This window comes from Triticum dicoccoides, chromosome 4A (assembly GCF_002162155.2).
Source record: "Triticum dicoccoides isolate Atlit2015 ecotype Zavitan chromosome 4A, WEW_v2.0, whole genome shotgun sequence".
NCBI classification, from domain to species: Eukaryota; Viridiplantae; Streptophyta; class Magnoliopsida; order Poales; family Poaceae; genus Triticum; species Triticum dicoccoides.
In genome coordinates this window covers 632,261,320-632,280,629 of record NC_041386.1, presented here as the reverse complement: position 1 = coordinate 632,280,629, position 19,310 = coordinate 632,261,320, and the positions used below count along the sequence as shown (strand labels likewise).

The 19,310-nt window shown below is 50.0% G+C and overlaps 2 protein-coding genes across 2 annotated transcripts; one reads left to right on the top strand and one right to left on the bottom strand.

Moving 5' to 3' along the window:
* Nucleotides 1-10,752: 10,752 nt before the first annotated feature.
* Nucleotides 10,753-13,630, top strand: LOC119287562 (probable RNA 3'-terminal phosphate cyclase-like protein). Its single transcript, XM_037567125.1, has 6 exons — nucleotides 10,753-11,053; nucleotides 11,130-11,279; nucleotides 11,899-12,080; nucleotides 12,158-12,339; nucleotides 12,451-12,661; nucleotides 13,188-13,630. Exons 1-6 carry the CDS (start codon nucleotides 10,855-10,857, stop codon nucleotides 13,395-13,397), a joined length of 1,134 nt encoding a protein of 377 aa, XP_037423022.1. The 5' UTR covers nucleotides 10,753-10,854; the 3' UTR covers nucleotides 13,398-13,630.
* Nucleotides 13,631-13,780: 150 nt separating this feature from the next.
* LOC119287561 (mucin-5AC-like) lies at nucleotides 13,781-15,585 on the bottom strand. Its single transcript, XM_037567124.1, has 3 exons — nucleotides 14,605-15,585; nucleotides 14,459-14,498; nucleotides 13,781-14,332 (listed from the first exon to the last, which is right to left on the bottom strand). Exons 1-3 carry the CDS (start codon nucleotides 15,494-15,496, stop codon nucleotides 14,032-14,034), a joined length of 1,233 nt encoding a protein of 410 aa, XP_037423021.1. The 5' UTR covers nucleotides 15,497-15,585; the 3' UTR covers nucleotides 13,781-14,031.
* Between the last annotated feature and the right edge of the window lie 3,725 nt (nucleotides 15,586-19,310).

The window sequence follows — 19,310 nt, the reverse complement described above, 5'->3', positions numbered from 1 at the left end:
GGATTCACGCGCGTGGATCGTTTTTAGTCTAGGTTTTTAGGTTGTTCATCATCTTCGCTTCGGCGGCAACGATGACGGCGCTGAATAAAGATTCTTCGGATCCTTCCCTGACGAGGCCATCGGTCCTATGGTTGGGGATGGATTTGGAAACCAGTCTACTCAAGCAAGGACGGCGTGGCGGCGGCGGCATCCTCGTGGCGGACCTATGTCCTCGGCCTTCGTCGTCGCGACGGCGTTTGCTCCAACGTCGGCGTGGAGCTTGGGAGATAGTTCAGGAGCGGATGCAAATTGTGGTCTGCATCGACGACATCTGGAAGACAGAACATGTGCTGGGTTCGTGGATGGCATGTATGGTTTCCTCCTTCGGCGTCTAAGTCATGGTGGAGTGCCAGACCCGGAGTTCGATGGCGTGTCTGGCGTGTTGCCCCGGTCTGATTCGTTCAACGGCAATGGCTTTACTTTTGGTGAACCACTTTGGAAGTCCGCAAAGCTGCATATCAGCGATGGAGCCGCGTCGAGCTTGGGGTGAGGAGGTGACCCATCATTTTTTTTTCGATGGTTGCTGTGGTGGTGCCGAAGACAGGTGACGGGCGTGGGTGTCAAGCTCAAAAATGTTATGCTATCTTTTCAGTTTTGTCATGTCGGTTCTTACGTGACTTGTACTTTGTTTTTCATGATATGAATGAGACACATATTGCTATGAAAAAGAATAACACAAGAATGCCGAGACGGAGTAGGGGTATACTAGTATGCGGATGCTGGTGGTGGTAACTACCGGAGCGATCAATAACGTAGTCTCGCCTAATATTCTGCAGATTACCGCTGCATGCTTGCCCAACTGCTCCCAGAGATAAACGCATCCTCGCGCCGCCGCCGTTATTTTACTCGCCCCTCTCTTCTGCCAACGCCGTGAGATAATGTGCGCTGGCTAGCTAGCTGTTGGCGCCATCCATGGCGTCCATGCTGGCTGGCTACGCGTGCGGTGCGTCGCAACCGCAGCCTGCATGCCACTGCGTGACATCCATGCACATGCCACAGCCATGGATCGTCGCCCTGGACGGCATGGCAACGCCGACGCCGACGCCGACGCATTGATTGATCGACTACATGTACGTACGTACGTACGTACGTGTGGCTCTTTCAGTCTCGCCGCGCGAGATAAGATGGATCGATCGATGCTGCTACGTACCACATTGTTCGGCCGGCTATGAGTTACCTGCTCCGGATGCAACGTGCCGCTCCACAGTGCGCTGCTACAGTTCATGGCCTCGAAAGCCCGCGGAAGCGGCCATGCCATGCCGGGCGTGCACCGGTCGTCGTCTCCAGAGTCCAGAGGACGGACGGACGGACGCAGTACGCCCAAGAAAAGAAGACAAGACGGATGCTAGTTACCATCTTGCCTGGACGGTCACCTCCGCCTCGCCGTGACCAGTGCGCCGGCACCCAGCCAGCAGACGTCGTACTACTACTGCGTCGCCGGCGGGGCCTAGCTCACCAGCACATGTACGTCGGCTTCAGGCGAACTGCCTACTGGCTGCGTGTGCTGCTCCGCTTGACTGTTGGAAAGTAAATCCATATGCCTGGCTGACACACGATACGTGCGCACGCAGAGATCAGGCTCAGGCTCGCCGGCGGGTCCTCCGGCCGGCAGGTTTCCGTCCAGGTCGCCGGCCGGCGGCAGTGGCCTCGGCCGCATCAACCGATACGCCGCCGAAGCGCCGATCGAGTGCGTCCACAGTTCCAGCCAAAAGCCCCAGGGCACGGAAACCTTTGCGACTGTCAGCGGCACGCATGGCCCCAAGGCCAGGCGCACGCGCGTGAACGCGATGACGCCATTGACAGGCAAGTCCAACCAGCCTTGCCGGCCAACATCCCTATACATACATTTTCAGCCCGGGAAGAAAAAGAGTAGATTATGACTGATAATCACCGGCCATTGGCCATTAACGTACGTCTTGCGAACGAATGATGAACTACAGCAACGCCATGCACATACAATGCTACCAGTACTACATTACCTTTTCGCTGTCAGGTAATTAAGGTCATCAATGGGCCGCGGCGAGGCATGCGGCTGCAAAGTATACTAGCCTTAAAGATTAAGGGTCGCTAGCCCAAGCATATATAATTGCGCTGGATCTTTGTCTGTCTCAGCGACCGGCCTAGCCGATCGATCGTACTGATGCTAGGTAGGTCCCGGCGCATGCATCATGTCTAAACCTCATGTCCCATTGGCCATCATGCAGGTATGCAGCAGCAAAGCTTTGATCGACGGCGATTAACTACTAGCTTTCTCTGGTTAATTTATCCGGCGAGAACCATCCGTCGACTCCGGCGGCCAATGGAAGGAGACGCACTTTTTGGGCACTGATCTCATCTCCCTGGTTAGCAATTACTATAGCCAGCGAGGTACATTACATTGCATACACTGACAGAAGAAGAATCATTAACCATCCTTTTTTTTGTTGTGAGAATCATTAGCCAGCTTGATTGGGACCTGCCGCTGGCTACTTGCAAAGCTCCATCGCAGCAGACAAGGAGGCAGGCAGGCGATGAGCCCCCAGACACAAGAGAAGGCCGGTGCACATGCATGCGTCAACCAACGGTTAATTTTCTATGCAGATCAGACCAAAGCCAAGGGCGGCAATCATTGACGGGTAAAAAAGGAAACTAATAGGAGGTGCTTGTAGTTGCACAGCATGGACCATGGAGCCTGCTTGTGGAGGCAGATGCATGCACATGGACTCTCAGTCCAGATCCTGACAAGAACCAAGGTAGCATGAGATGTGTTTATATAGAAAAGCGGTAAGTATTTTTGATTATCCGGGATTAAGCCTTGATCAGCAGCCCACACATACAAATTCCTTCTGCTGGCATCTTTGGCTGTCCTATTGGATCGACGACATGACACCAACTGAGCTACTACTGATCACCAGTGAGTGTTTATATTCTCCATTGTTCTACCGATGGATGCACTGCCTGATAATCCGACTAGAACAGAACACTCGGGGCGTATGTGCAGCAACTGCAGTTGCATGGTCGTCATGGCAATGCACCAATAATTCTGAATCTAGCTTGGCCGAGAAGAGCACCCCCTAATAAGTAGCCACAAATGTACAGCGGGATCACATCAGTGTCTGTGTGTCACCTGCATGAAAAGACAGAGAGCGTCGGTCGGGATCGATCGGCGAGATGCATGCATCTCCTGGACAACGAATGACATGCTAACTTGATGATTAACTCGGAGCTGGCTGCCTACCTACCTTTGATCCCATCTGATCTGAATGTTCGGGTCGGGCAAAAAATGAACTCAGGTTAAGTCCATATATGTAATGTGGGTTGAACTGAGGCTAGCCTCTGGTCGAACGAGCAGTGAAGGTGTGTGCTACTACATGACGAAGAAGATAGAGATGAGAGGAGCTGGACTGATTGAGGGCAATAATACAGAGCACCGAGCAAGCAGTGAGTGTGCCATGCATATGTCTTGCCATGCACATGGCTGCATGTGGTGTGCATACATGAGCTCATGCAGTACGTGTGTGTGTGTGTGTGTGCACTGTCACTCTGTTGTCAGTGGGTGTGGTGGTGAGACCTGGACTGATCCGAAAAGTTTGGACCCAGCTGGGTCTACTCATCCACTCCCTGCTGGGCACTGCACTGAATGCCATTTTTTGCATAGGGTTTGGCTGGCCAGTGGAGGATGAAAGGCGACCAAATGATTCTTCAGTGACCGCGTCTATGTGATGGTGTTATGGGATCAAGGCATCTCCAATGCGGATCATCAAACTTTCGCTCGCAAATGTCCACGGACATCGGTGGGCGGCGGAGGCCCTCCAACCGTGAGTAGCAAATGCCGGTCCTTGTCCTTGCCCTCAACCTAGACACACGGGTGACCGGTGCGAGCCTTCCGATGGTTGGATCAACACTATCGTCGCCACCGGCTTCAATGTTGACGATCTTGGCGGAATGGGCAATGACTGCCCGCTTGCTTTGACCATTCAACTTGAAACTACAAATGCATGAAAGTGAATGGCTTGCCCTCGCCCTTGCGGTACAAGGCGGAGGCACATTTGGCTAGCAAAGCAAGGCAACAAAATGACCAATAAGCTACAACAGGGAGTCGATCAATCCAATTACCAACACATAAAGCATCACGAAAGAGAAACTTACCAGCTTGGGGAGTGACATGCCACCTGGCCATAGGCTTTGTTTTATGCGCCGCTATACTTGTTGACCTCATGTTGAATGGTGTACAAACGATGGCTTGGCGACTTTGCATTCCGATCATGGAGGGGCAATGTTTTTGCTCATGATAAAAATCATTAACTCTTCTTTGTTCTTGTTGTTGTCTTTGTTGCTCACACTTTGCCAAGCTCCGTGCCTTGAGACGGATAAACACTTGTGGCCAACAATGCCTCGCACACCAATACGTCCTCTTTGTTCGAGTACGACGAACCTCCCTTCTTCTTTGCATCTGCATCGAGTATGCGGCTCCAACTACGACGAACAGTTGTCCTCAACTTATCCGTCCTTGTGGCCGCCCACATTGTGGATCATGTTCATCATCGCCTCATCGGTGGCCTCCGTCCAGCTTGGGGGAGGTATTCTGCCAAACAGTGATCGAGCCGCGCCGGACGAGGGCTCCTCGAACGAAAATCATGGCTGGACGAGCTATGGCCACTGCGACTCTATGAACAAGTAGTTAGTGTTGAGGTCGACAACGTACGATGAATGGTGGCAGGAGTGCACGGAAACAATACCGGATCATGAAATTGCGCGGCCTCCGGATGACGGGTTTTTGGAATTCAACATGGTGGACGTTTGGACCCTTGCCTCGACTTTTGGAATTTCGGGTGCCCGGATCAGTATACGGCTCAAATTCGTGATCTGTGCTGGAGACCTAAAAGCGTTTTCGACATTCATCGGTGTCACGTCTCTCTATGGGCTGTATTGTTTTTTTACACAATGGGCTGTATCGATCTAAACCACTGGGCATGGTTCTAAGCCGGCCGTTTCCCGAGGCCCGCCTCACTCGCCCATTGATTGGGCCTGGTTCTCCGAGAATATGGCAACTGATTCACAAAACCAACCCTAGTTTTACGTACTCCGGCGCCGCCGCTGGTTTTACCTCTTCCCCCAGTCGATCTTCGCTAGCGGGCTCGACATACTCGGGCTGATCAAGGGGGGTCCCTTGCGACCTTCCCCGGCCTTGGTTCGCGTGTTTCTTCTAGCAGATCGATCTAGGATTTTTTACGGTGATAGATAGATTGGTTTCTTATGGCGGCTGAATCAAGTTCACATGGACGGCAGGGGAAGGAGACGACGGAGGAGCTGCTTGCCAGGCTGAATCTGCAGGAGGAGGAAGACGACGATTTTGTGTGGGAGGAGGAATCCGGACTTGGAGGCGCCGACAAAGTGGCTGGCTATAGCCAGAGTTCACACTCCCAAGACCTTTAGCCCTAATGCTCTGTATGGGGACATGCGTGCCGCATGGAACCCAGCAAAACCGGTGGTGTGGAGGAAGATCAAGGACAATCTGTTCACAGCTCAGTTTGGATGTCTAGGGGACTGGAACAAGGCCATGGTTGAGGGTCCCTGGCTGTTTAGAGATCAGGCGGTTATTATGGTGGAATATGATGGCTTTAGAAATCCTGATAGTATCATCCTGGACAAGCTGGCATTATGGGCGCAGATCCATAGGCTGCCTGACAATTTTCTTATCGAACCAGCAGTCAGGGGGATGGCATCACGGATTGGAGAGGTCGAGGAAGTCCAGCTGAAACTACCGGCAGGCTACTTTGGTGAATTTGTTCGTGTTAGGGTGAAGATTGATGTCAATGCAAAAATTAAGAGATTTGTTACTGCTAAGAAGGGAGAGGAAAGGGTTAGATACCAAGTTAAGTATGAAAAACTTCCATTGTTCTGCTATAACTGCGGTGAATGTGGCCATTGGCATGAGGAGTGCGGGGATGGAGTTCACGACGAAACAAAGTTTGAGTGGGGCGATTTTGTGTTGGCCGATAATGTTCGCTTCAGACAAGCGGGAAGAGGAGGATTTGGCACTCAGAGGGGGCGAGGTGGCCCAAGGAACGCATGTGGAAGAGGCAGAGGGCGAGAGCAATATAACCCTAATCAGAGTTGGCGCTTCAACGCTAACCAGCAGGAAGTCCATCGCGAGCAAGGCCGGCAGGAGGAAAGGACAGGTGCTGCACAGGCTTTTGTTTAGTCGGGGCCGAGTGAGCACCGGGTGTTGGCCGAAGCGCCGAATTTGACACTAAGGGCACCAGTTGGAAGCAACAAGAGACAGTCTTTTGAGAACAATCCATCAACAGGCACAACCCAGTCCGCCGACGGGAGAGCTGATGCTGATGCTCCTGTGAGCTCTACGACGCTTGTAGTAACGACCTGCCCCCCGGGGGTGCCCCCTATGCCGCTTGTTTATGTCTCCCCACGGAAGGAAGTGAAGCGACCCAAGAAGAATGGGGCTAACAAAGGGGTTTTGTTCGAGGGAATGGCGAGCAAGGAGGCAGAAGGAGTGGATGAAGGCAAGGACACAAATGCAGGATCGGCGGGCTCCCTCGAGGAGTGCCGCCGGGCACAATGAGTTCCCTTTGCTGGAACTGTCGCGGTGCGGGTAAAGCCGCGACAGTCCGAGAACTTCGCGACCTGGCGAAGAAATTTACCCCTACCGTGCTATGTATCGTGGAAACACAAATAAAGGGTGCGTGTGTAGAAGCTTTGGCTAATAATTTGGGCTATGATAATGCCTATGCAATAGATAGTAGAGGTAGAAGCGGAGGAATTGGAATTTTCTGGAATAATACAATAAGTCTTGAGATTTTGGGTGACTCTGTTTATCATATTGATGCGAAGGTTGAAGAGGAAGGCCGAGAACCATGGAGGCTAACATGTGTATACGGCGAGGCTCAGACTCATCCGAGACACCAGACTTGGGACCTTTTAAAATGGTTATCAACTTTGAATAACCTCCCTTGGCTGTGCTTGGGGGATTTCAACGAAGTGTTACGTCCGGAGGAACATGATGGAGTTGCTAACCGGAGTAATGCACAAATTCAAGGTTTTCGTGATGCGATTGATGTTTGCATGTTGATGGATTTGGGCTATCAAGGCAGATTTTGGATATTCGAGAAAAAAGTGACGGGGGGTTCCTACACCCGTGTGAGATTGGACAGGGCGCTGGCTACGACGGACTGGGCAGCACGGTACCCTTTGGCCAACGTAACACACTTGACAGCAGCCTCCTCGGATCATGGACCTATTTTGGTGCAGTATGAGGAACCAGTGGCACGTCCAAAACCGAATTTTCGCTATGAGGTGATGTGGGAGTCCCATGAAGCCTGGCGTGACACTATTGCTTCTGGATGGAATGAGCATCAAGGAGATGGGGGAGTGGAAGCACTTCGCAGAAAGCTCGAACTACTCTCAAAGAACCTCACGACATGGAATGATGAGACTTTTGGGAGCGTTAGAAAGGAAATCAAGAAGGCTAAAGGTGAACTAGAAAGGCTGTGATGTGTTCCGTCAAGGACGTCTCCAAATCATCTCGAGATGAAGCTTAATGAGCGGCTGGTTGAACTATATCATAGAGAAGAAATTATGTGGAGACAGAGATCGAGAATTCAGTGGCTAGCAGCGGGCGATAGAAATACAATTTTTTTTCACGAGGGCAAACTTGAGGAGGAAGAAGAACATGATCCGGGCACTCCATAACGCGCTGGGCATACGTGTGGACGACAAGGCCGACATGAAACAGCTTGTTACAAACTTCTATAAAACGTTATACACCACAGAGGGAGTTCAAGGGATGGATGACGTGCTTCAGCACGTGCCTCGTAAGGTAACAGCAGATATGAATGCTTCACTTTGTGCCCCCTATTCAAACGAGGAGGTGAAGCAGGCGCTTTTTCAGATGTTTCCCACCAAGGCCCCAGGCCCAGATGGATTCCCCGCACACTTTTATCAGCGTCATTGGGACATTTGTGGAGAGGAGATTACTAATGTGGTACTTCGGATTATCCGAGGAGAGGAGAGTGCAGCTAGTATTAATGACACGGTCCTTGTGTTGATCCCCAAGGTACAAAACCCCACTCTCCTTACCCAGTTTAGACCTATTAGTCTTTGCAATGTTATCTACAAAATTGCGTCAAAAGTTGTAGCGAATAGACTCAAAGTGATATTGCCAGATATTATCTCAAAGGAGCAATCAGCTTTTGTCCCAGGAAGGTTAATCACCGATAATATCATATGTGCCTATGAATGCTTGCACTTTATGAAGAGAAAACGATCCAAGTCTAATAGCTTTTGTGCACTCAAGCTGGACATGATGAAGGCGTATGACAGAGTGGAATGGCCTTACCTACAAGCCATCATGGGTAAGCTTGGTTTTGCTCCGGAATGGGTCCAGACCGTAATGAGTATGATCACTTCGGTGTCGTTCTCGGTTCTGTTTAATGGAGAGAGATTGGAGAGCTTCTCACCATCCAGAGGTATTAGGCAGGGAGATCCTATTTCCCCTTACTTGTTCTTGATCGCAGCGGAGGGCCTTTCGTGCCTCTTAAAACATAGTTCTCAGTCATTAGTGCTCGGTGGCATAAAGGTGGCACCCACGACTCCGGCAGTGAATCACCTTTTGTTTGCAGATGACAGCCTGCTGCTTTTCAAGTCTAGCATCCAAGGGGCAAATGAGGTATCAAACCTACTCGATACTTATTGCTTGGCTTCAGGGCAAAGAGTAAACCATGATAAATCATCGATCTTTTTCAGTAAAGGGTGCCCAGAGACTTAGAGGGGACATTAAGAATATACTCAGTGTGCAGAATGAGTCTCTTAGTGAGAAGTACTTGGGCATGCCAACAGATGTGGGACAGTCAAAGAATGGCACTTTCAAATACTTACGAGACAGAGTTTGGGAAAGGATAAAAGGATGGATGGAGAAACTCTTATCTGTTGCCAGAAAGGAGGTTCTAATAAAGTCCGTGGCCCAAGCAATACCAGTATGTCGTGTTTCAGGCTTCCGAGGGGCCTTTGTGATAGCATCACTTCCCTTATCCGTCAGTTTTGGTGGGGAAGCAAGAGGGGAAAGAGGAAACCTTGTTGGGTTGCATGGGATTTGATGACACGATCAAAAAGTTTGGGAGGATTGGGATTTAGGGATATCGAGATATTCAACTTGGCACTTCTGTCCAGACAAGTTTGGAGACTTTTGAATGATCCGTCCTCATTGAGTGCACAAATCCTTAAAGCTGTTTATTTCCCACAAGGCTCTGTTCTAGACGCTCAATTAGGCCCGCATCCCTCACAGATCTGGCGCTCTATACTTGATGGGAGGGATGTAATCATCAATGGGGCCATCAGAAGGATTGGGGATGGAGCCTCCACGCACATATGGAATCATAGCTGGATTCCTCGGAATGGAATGATGCGGCCGATTACATCTCTGGTGGATGTTCCTCCACAGATGGTGTCAGAGTTAATTGATCACACTTCGGCTGAATGGAGGGAGGACGTGGTCAGGCAGGTTTTTATACCACTAGATGCTGAGGCTATTTTACAGATTCCATTGTGCACTCGGCAGGTGGACAATTTTTGGGCATGGCATAATGACCCCAAGGGACGTTTCTCTGTACGGTCTGCTTACCGGATGATTGTCAGCATCAAGCTTGGGCGCGAGGCATGGCTAGAAGAACGGGAGGATCCTTCAAACTCTGCAGCTGAATTGCGGGGGTGGAACTCCATTTGGAAAGTGGCAGTACCACCGAAGTTGAGAGTCTTCACATGGCGACTGGCGCACCACTCGCTCCCGACGGGTGACGTTCTAAACCATCGGAACATGGCAACCTCGAGTGTTTGCCCACTATGTGGAGGTCGGGACAGTTGGCGCCATTCCTTGCTGGATTGCAGTGCGTCCCGCTGTGTCTGGGCTTTGTCTGACGGCGAATTGGTGGAACATATGCTGGCAACAACATAACCAAACGCACGACTATGGCTTTTTGCTATGAGCGAAACACTTCCAGCAGAGCAGCTTACTGTGTTGATTGTCACCTTATGGGCTATTTGGAGTTCACGACGCAAGGCTATACACGAAGAGATCTTCCAGACCCCTTTTGCCACGGACAACTTCATCAAGTCTTACCTGTCAGACATAGAATTCATGAAGAAGAAGGTGGGAACACAGGTGACAGCGATTTCACGGCCTGCAACGTGGGTACCGCCACCTGCTGACCACTTCAAGATCAATGTGGACGCAGCTGTGTCTCGTTCGGGCACTTTTGGTGCAGTTGGAGTAATATGCAGGGATGCAGGGGGCTGTTTTTGGGAGCTTCGTCACTAACCTTGAGGGGCCTTCGTGATCCTCAAGTGCTTGAAACATTGGCTATCCGGGAGGCGTTAGCTCTCTAGAAGATCTCTATCTCAACCAAGTTTTGGTGGCCTCGGATTGCAAGGTGGCAATTGATGCGATCAGGGAAGGAAGTCAAGCAAATTTTGGCGCCATCGTCCAGGAGATCAAGGCTAGAGCAGCTAACTTCATTTCATGTTCTTTTAGTCATGAGTATAGGACCTCCAATATGGAGGCTCATAATCTCGCAAAGTATGCTTTATCTTTAGGTTTTGTCCGTCACACCTGGCTAGGCCAGACCGGCGACCTTGTTTTTGTACCCTTGAACATTAATCAGTAATAAAGCTTTGCGAGATTCTAAAAAAAAAAAAACCAACCCTAGTAAGCCCTCCCCTTGTTCTAAAACAAAAATAGTAAGCCCTCCCCGCCCCCGGCGCACGCACGAGCCCCGGCGAGGCGAGCGAGCAGCCAACCGTCTCCGGCGCCGGCGGCAGGCGAGGATGGGTCGCGACAAGTCACGGAGGCTGTCGGGCAGCCGAGACTTCCGGCAGCGGCTGGTGCTGGCGACGCTGACCTCCACCCCGATCACCATCAAGGACATCCGCGCCGGCGAGGGGGGCCTCCGCCCGCACGAGATGTCCCTCCTCCACCTCATCCACAAGGTCTCGGACCAGCACGTCATCGACGTCAACGACACAGGCAAGGGACCGCCGACTTATGACCGCTTCAGGGGCTTCGATTTGGGCTGGTGGCTGATTCTGGTGGGTTCTCGCAGGGACCAAGGTCGGGTACAAGCCCGGGGTGGTCGTCGGCGGGAAGGACATGGAGCACGACTGCGGGGCGCACCGCGGGATCGGCTACTTCATCGAGCCGCTCCTTCTGCTCGGCCTCTTCGCCAGGTCGCCCTTGTCGATTCGGCTCAAAGGTGAAGGGCGTTTGCTTACCCTGTTTCTGCTCGAGTTCGATTGATTGATTGCCATGTTTTCTACCGGAACTCCGGAATTGCGATACAATTGCAGCCAGGGGTTGTGCGATTAGGTTGTTCTAGATAGAATTATTCGTTATCCAGTCTGATCCATTGTTCGGCCCAATGGGTTGTTTCTGTTGGTGTATATGTGACTTATCACTTGTCTGAGTGGACCCTGTTCTGGTGTGGATTGTTTTGACAAAGGTGATTTTATTGGGGTTTAGTTTATTTGGCTGAATTCACTGTCGCCGAGTAAGCAAACCCTTTTAGCTCTTTCTCATGAACTCATCATCCTTGTGGCCGTTCATATTTCCTAATGGAGATGCTCTGTTCACATCAGGCCTCACAAGCTTTCATAAGCCAACATCTAAAATACGACTTCTTTAGTTCTGCACAAAATTGATGGTCATCGTTGTCACTGATCATACAAGCACCTTTACGGAGTCTAAATTCGATGCCATGCTTGTAGGAATCACAATTTCTCCAGAAGGTTGATGGCCATCGCCGTTACTGATCATACAACGCCTTTTGCTTCTGAATTTAGTATGGAGTCTAAATGTGATGCCATTGTTTTTAGGAATCACAAATGATACAAAGGACCCTTCTGTGGATACTTTCCGGATGGTTACGTTGCATATGCTCAAGCACTTTGGCGTTCCTCTTGAGGGGCTGGAGCTCAAAATTGAAAGCCGGGGAGCTCCTCCTCGTGGTGGTGGCGAAGTGCTTCTCCGAGTTCCCAATATAAACAGTACACTAAAGGTGTGTTGGAGCTTACTTCTGCTCATGTTTCATGATTTCTGTTGACATTCCCGTTCTAATATCAAGTGTTTTTGCAGGCAGTTAATTGGATTGATGAAGGAATGGTAAAGAGGATAAGAGGTGTAGCATTCTCAACGAATGTATCTGCACAGATTGTAACCCGTATCTTCTATGCTGCACGTGGACTCTTCAATAAGTTCATTCCGGATGTTCATATCTTCACCGATCATAGAGCTAGTTCATCTGGTGGATGTGGATTGTACGTTTCCAGCTTGAAGTAGAACCTGTTGAATTTTATTAGTGACACACTGTGCTTTTATCTCCTGGTGTCCTGCTATTCAAAAATTTAAATGGATTCATCTTTTGGCAGGTCAGCAGGCTATGGCGTATCTGTAGTTGCTGAGACCACAACAGGCTGTCTGATTTCTGCAGATGCTACTGTGAGCTATCCCAATGTTGATGAAATGAGTGAACAATCTGAGAAGCCTGAGCTAATGTCTCCAGAGGATCTTGGTGAGCAAGTTGCATCGATGCTGCTAGAAGAGGTGGCTCAAGGAGGAGTTGTTGACTCAACACACCAGGTCTGGTATTTTCATTCCAGTTTATTCCTTTCTTATATTATTTAGCAGGCTGGTGGCAGATATTTTTATATTGTGGCTGATAATTTGTGTTTTCTTTACACGCCTCTCGTATGATTCACAATCATTACTGTGTTTTTTTGTCTACTCTGAAGCACCTGGACCGTTCTGCAATAATAATGGTCATTTTATTTTGGCTGATGATGTTGTAGGAAGATAAATTGGCAATTCTAGCACTTTTTCCCCCTCGAGAACACAGCAGGGGGAATCCTTTCTTCAATTGTATTAACTCAAAAGCCAGCCAGAAAGCTGGATAAGAATTACAAATTTAAACTGAACATAGTTTGCATGGATGTAGTCCGTTAGAATGATTGTTTTATGCAAGTTCTTCTGCCAACCTAGTCCTTGGTTCATTTTGGCAAGATTATATCTTATCTGCCTTTCCTTCTATGGCTCTTTGTGAATCTTGCTTCAAAATGCTTCTTCTTCTGTTAAGTCACATGATGTTTCTCTTGTAAACAATTTGCAGGGCCTTCTGTTCATGCTGTGCGCTCTGTGCCCGCCCGATGTGTCAAAGGTTCGCGTGGGACAGCTGACACTGCGCGCTATAGAATCACTTCGAAACATCAAGGAGTTCCTTGATGTCAAGTTCATCATCAAGCCCGACCCAAACTCAAACACGGTCACTCTAAAATGTGTTGGTGCGGGAGTGAAGAATCTTGCTCGGAAGATTTCATAAACAGAACTATCATGAACCTCATCTAGGATGGAAAACAATGTTTTGGAACCGCATCACGAGAATCTTCCCGTAGTAGTTTTGATGTAAGCTAGTTGATCCAGAATGGATCTGCTTGAGCATATTATAGAGTACCCTCAATTGTATATCATAGATCTAATAGAGCAACTACTTCTGTCTCCTGAGAAAACATGGGCGTGAGCTTTTAACATAGAGATTTCTGGTATTTGGTGTTAGCATTCAGCATGCACACATTTTGGTGTGCTTTTACTTCCTACTTATTACTAGCCTGGAACATCTAGCAATCTGTGACTGCAAATCGCGCATGCCATTATACTCAGTGTCGAAAGGTCTATTATGAAAGGTGATGAAAAAGAAGATGAAGCTTGCAAGAAGAATATCATTTGATATCATAACATAGTTCATAGAGAATGAACTCCATGCTCACCTAACACATACTATTTCTTAGCTATAAGCAACATTCTGCTCAGCTTAGTCCAATACACACACACACACAGGCACAAAATTATCTAGTCTTCTCTCCCCTCTGAATTCATTTATCCATCTCTGTACACAAGTGAATATCATGTCAACAAGAGAAGAGCACATCAGCAGCAGCAGCAGCAGCACATGGATGCTACACCTTCACCTTGACATAAGCAAAGGTGAACATCCAGATCAGAGACAGGACCCAGCTGCAGTTCAGGGAGGCGGCGCCGCTGCTGGTGTCGGAGAAGCCGGCCGGGTTGCCCGGGCCGTACATCGAGGTCCCGCCTGGGTAGTTGTTCGCGTTCAGCACCGTCGAGCCTGACCCTCCACTGCTGACCGCCGGTCCCGTCCCCGTCCCGGTCGTGGTTCCCACCGGCCCGAAGCTCGGCGTCACGCCCACCGGCCCGGAGGTGGTGCCCGTCGCCGCCGGGCTGTAGCCGGCGGCAGAACTGCACATGTCACAGTTGCATGATCAGCTTAGCAGAACAAGTGTAAGAATTTGACTGTTTGATTTGAAATTCCTGACAAGATCATGTGTTCTAGAGACATGTCTTGAACAAATTGTTCATTCTTACCCTGAACCTGATGATGCCTGGTACATGCAAGTTCCTGAACCTGAATAATTCAGCAGCTCGTCAGTGATAATCAGGAGGCGTTGCTAACAGTTTCAGAGCCAGCTGAAGAAGATCAAGTGATGGAGTGGGAGTGAGGGTTTGGTCACTTGGGTTGGTGGCGACGAGCATGCCGGCGCCGCCGAAGTCGCAGCTGGCCGGCGAGGGGCTGCGCTGGTAGTAGGCGTTGAAGGCGTAGGAGGCGTGCGCCTGCATCGTGTTGGGGTTGTAGCAGCTGCCCATGGGCTGCAGCGCCGAGCAGTCGGCGCCGCCCATGCCGCACGCGTAGTCCAGCCCGTCCTGCAGCGCCGCCTCCGTCACCCCGGCCTTCGCCACGCACCATGTTGACTGCCCCGTCCCCCCCGCCGCTGGCTGCACCGTGGTCGGCGTCGGCACCGTCGTCGCCGGCGCCTGGTACACCGGGGTCGTCGGCACGCTCCCCACGCCGGAGCCGGCACCGGTACTGCCGCCTGGGTACGTCGTGGCCGGGTTGGTGATTGGCGCCGTGCCGGGCACCGGCGTCGGCGTCGTGGCTGGGTTGGTGACCGGGGCGGTGAACGGCGCCGGCATGGTCGGCGCGGCGACCGGGTTCGAGAACGGCGCAGGCATCGTCGTCGGGTCGGGCGTCGTCGACGGCTCCGGGTACAGCGGCGGGAGGTTGGGGTTGGTCGCGGACCCGGTGCCCGTGCCCGGGTTGGTCGCCGGCACGGTGACGATGCCGCCTGGGGACGCCGGGTTGGTCGCCGGCACCGTCACCGGGTTGGTCACCGGCGCGAACACGTCACGCGTCGTCGTCGCCCCTGCTCCCGCAAGGAGCTCCCTCCGGCGCCGGGAACCACCCGCGGCACCTTCCACACCACCACCCAAGAACCTCTCCCTGCCCGACGCTCCATCCCGATCCGCGGCAGGCACCACCTCGCCGGGCACGGTCTTCCTGGCCTGCGCCGAACCGTGCGAGAGCAGGAGCATACACAAAACCAAGCTGAGAGCAGGAGCCGCCATTGACGAAGCAATCGGCAATGGCGAGGGCAGTATGCTTGCTGACTAGGCTATGGAGGAAACGGAGCTGGAAATGCGAGGAGAAAGGAGCTCGTTCACCAAAGGCGAAATTTAAAGGCCGGAGGTGCGTGATACAAAGCGGAAAAGCACGAGCAATAGGGGAGAAAAAAAAGGCGGCAAAGCGGATCGTAATTCGTTTCAGATTATAATACTTGCAATTTGAAAATGCAACGCAATGCATGATGCTCCTTTTCTCTTTCTGCTTTGAAACAGCATTTCAGTTTTCAAATACATGTGCACATCCTCTGCTGTCGAGAGAAAAAAAAAAGAAAAGATGCGCCGGGCGCTTAATAATAAGATAGATTTTCCATGTTATCTTCTCACTTTCAGTCGCAGAAGATGCACAAAGGAGTTTGTGCCGACGATTCGGCGAAATGCTACGGCGAAAAGGAAATCTATGTGCATTGCCTCTTTGGAATGCTGATTCAGAAAGGGGTGGCAATGGCATCCCTATTTTCATCAGGAGAAAAGCATACATGTAGAAGGTGGTGAGGGTGTGATGTAACTGCACACACACTGGCAAGCGACAGTCATTTGCTTGCTGTTCTTGTCAACAGGCAGTCACACAAAAGGGAAAAATGCTTTGCTCTCGGCAGAGGTTTTCAGGTCCAATCGACGACAAAGGTGCTTTCTCTCCTTGGTGACTGTCTCTCACACACAGAAACGGTCCTGATCTAGTAGCCTTGCACTGATGATCACTGTGTCTCCAACCCAATCCAATCCAAGTAGACTTGCTGTTCTGGTAGTGGCAGACTTGGCTCTGAAGAAGAAGAAATTTCAGTGTTTGGACCAGTTGGGGCATACCAGATGGGCTCCAAAAAGGCTGCTCTTGGTTGCTCATGCCATGTGCATGCACCAGCTAGCACCTCAAGGACTGGATTCTTGCTTAATTTGCACCATTGCTCTCTGGAATCACTTTTTTTTTTGTGTGTGTGTATGTGTGCATCTCTCTAGCCAGAGAGGGTTCTTGCCGTTTCCCTTTTGCGAAACGGCCGCGGCGAGCTATTTGTGGCCAAAGATGAGAGTGGAAAGATCAGACAGAGAATTTACATGTACTCCCTCTGTAAAGAAATGTAATTAAGATCGTTTAGATCACTATATTAGCGATCTAAACGATCTTATATTTCTTTACAGAGGGAGTAAGAATTAATTACACGGATTAGATGCTGGAATCCACTGGACCAATGCAGGTATGAAGCTGCCGTGGCTTTCTGAACCCTGAACTGTGAGGCAACAGGAATCTGCCAGAATCAGAGGGTTCAGTACATTCTGTTGCGTTCCTTGTTGGTTGCCAGAATCGGCAAGCAGCGCTACCTACCTGGCTACATCAGCAGGATGCAGGCCGGTTGCATACCGTTTCCTCTATCACCACCTGAAAGAAACTTTTTCTGAAATTTAACCATGAACATAGTTTATATATGAAAATTTAGTAGTGTTATGATTGGTCTCGAGACACATCATTTTGACAGGGAAATCAAGGGGGGCGGATTGCAGGGCTTTGGCTGCTAGTAGATTATAAGTGTCATACGGCCCCTCTTCTATCCAAAGTTAGGATTATGATCTGATCTGACCTGTATGCAGCTGCTTTTTGTTAGCACGCAATGCTAACAGTGCCAGCCATTAAAGTCCTTCTGGCCACACCGGATGGAAGCACTCGCATTGCTTATCAACATTTTATCTGGGACCACTTTCGATCGATTCGATTCGCGTGAAAGTCGTCGAATCGAACTCATCGGCGGCGATAATCTTTTTCGTAGCCTATCGTCATAGATAGGGTTGTGATATTGTTAACCATACGTAGCGCACATGTCTATGTGGAGTTGTCACTTTGATGATGACAGCAAAGGTGCTGACTGGAGAACTTGCGGTGTTTCCTTTGCTATGATTATTTCAGGTGATTTTTGGGTAGAGAATAGAGTACACGGTTTCTCTCTTGCCCCACTCTGGCATATGCTACATTGCCATATAGGTAATCATTATCAAAGAAACACATCATGAGATCGATCGCATCAACATGTTGCTTGGCTATGTTTTCCTAGTATAAAGCTACTAACCAAGGAAGGACAAATGTTTCATTTCTGCACTTATATTAATTGTATAAAAACAATTGGAGAATACACAAATTATGAAAAACTATGAACGTTTACAGCACGAAACATATACCATATAAGAATGTTTTTCATGATGAATCTCGTACCGATATGGCACTGTAGATATTGACTTTGTTTATAAACTTGATCAAACTATACAAAATTTAACTTACGACAAAACTTATATGCATTATAATTTGATAAGCATGGAGCATATTTCCCACGGATAGAGAGAATCAGAGCAACTATGGCAGAGTCACCAAAAGGCCTTGAACTGCATAATAACCATCAATATGGGGGGCAAAGGGCTAAAAACTCACTCTAGAAGATTTGCCATCCACCACTCAATCGTCATATTTTTGGAGTCCCCTCCATATGGGGCCTCCCAGCCTCCACATTTGAAGGATGTGGAGGCCTCGTTTAGAGCTTGCTCAAACCCCACTGCTAGTGTGCGAGGGAGGTTTCAATTTCTTCCGCCTTGTGCCACAGGCGGGATTTGAAGCAGTGGAGCCTCTCTCACACCATTGGCAAGGCAACCACCCAACCATTATGGCGTGAGTCCTCCATCAGATTCCCATGACTGTCGGTTTGATGGCCGCCATGCGACAACATTTCCTAGTTTGCGTGTGAGCAGCCCAGGAGTAAGGTTGTGACGCGGTCATGTTTCTCACTAGGAAGCATGCCCCTTCATGGCCGCCCGTCGCCTCCCACCTCCCCAACTGCCCTCTTATATTAATGGCACTCGCGGAAGGCCGACACCCTCCCCTCTTTCCTATATTTATTGCCCTTTTCCGGTGCCTCCCAATCCCCTCTTGCCCGTCTCCGTTCCACCTCTTCCTTTCCAATGGTGCATAGGAAGGATCTCCCCCACATCTTCGGTTTGAAGATGAGGTGGAGGAGAAGAAGCCGGTGGATCCCCTAGACTCCTATTGGGAGCAGATGGAGTGGTCCTTGTTGAGCTTGCGAAGGATACGACGAAAAGGGAGCAACAGATTTGGGACCGCGCGCTCGCCCCCCATCGCCGCCAATGCATGGCCGGCCTGGGACGCAGCCGCCGAGGCGCATTTCTAGGCTATCGAGGCCCACATTGCTGCATTCCCACTTGACCCTGCACCGTCCCCGCCAGTCATGGTCACAACTAGCCGCAGCCGGGGAATCCCAGTCACCGACTCCATGGTGGCTGTGGCCGCAAACTATGAGCTACTTAGTTTATAGTTTAACTAATTATTAGTTAGTCTATCAATGTAAAAGTCGCACTCTGACAATTTTTTTGTCAAAATGAATAGAAACGAAATCGAATTGAATCAAATGTGTTTTGAACTTGGGGATTATTGGGGAAAAACACACATGAACCCATGACAGATGGGTCCTACTTGCAAACTGGTATCCTCTTATAAACTGGATCGAGCAATTGTGTTTTTATTCCCACTGAATGACCGCCAGACTTGCTCAACTGGACCCGGGATGGATGGATATGTGTCTCAAACAAACTTTTGGTCTTTGTCAGGTGCCACCATGCATGGTCTGCGTTGACCCTGGCAGCTAGTCTTGAGCAAATCCGCTGCAATGAACCATGGACAAGGAAGGAAGAAAGAAAGAAACAGCTAAAGCACGTAGCTAGCCATTGGGCGATGGATCAAGAGGAAGGAAAGATGGAAGAGAAGATG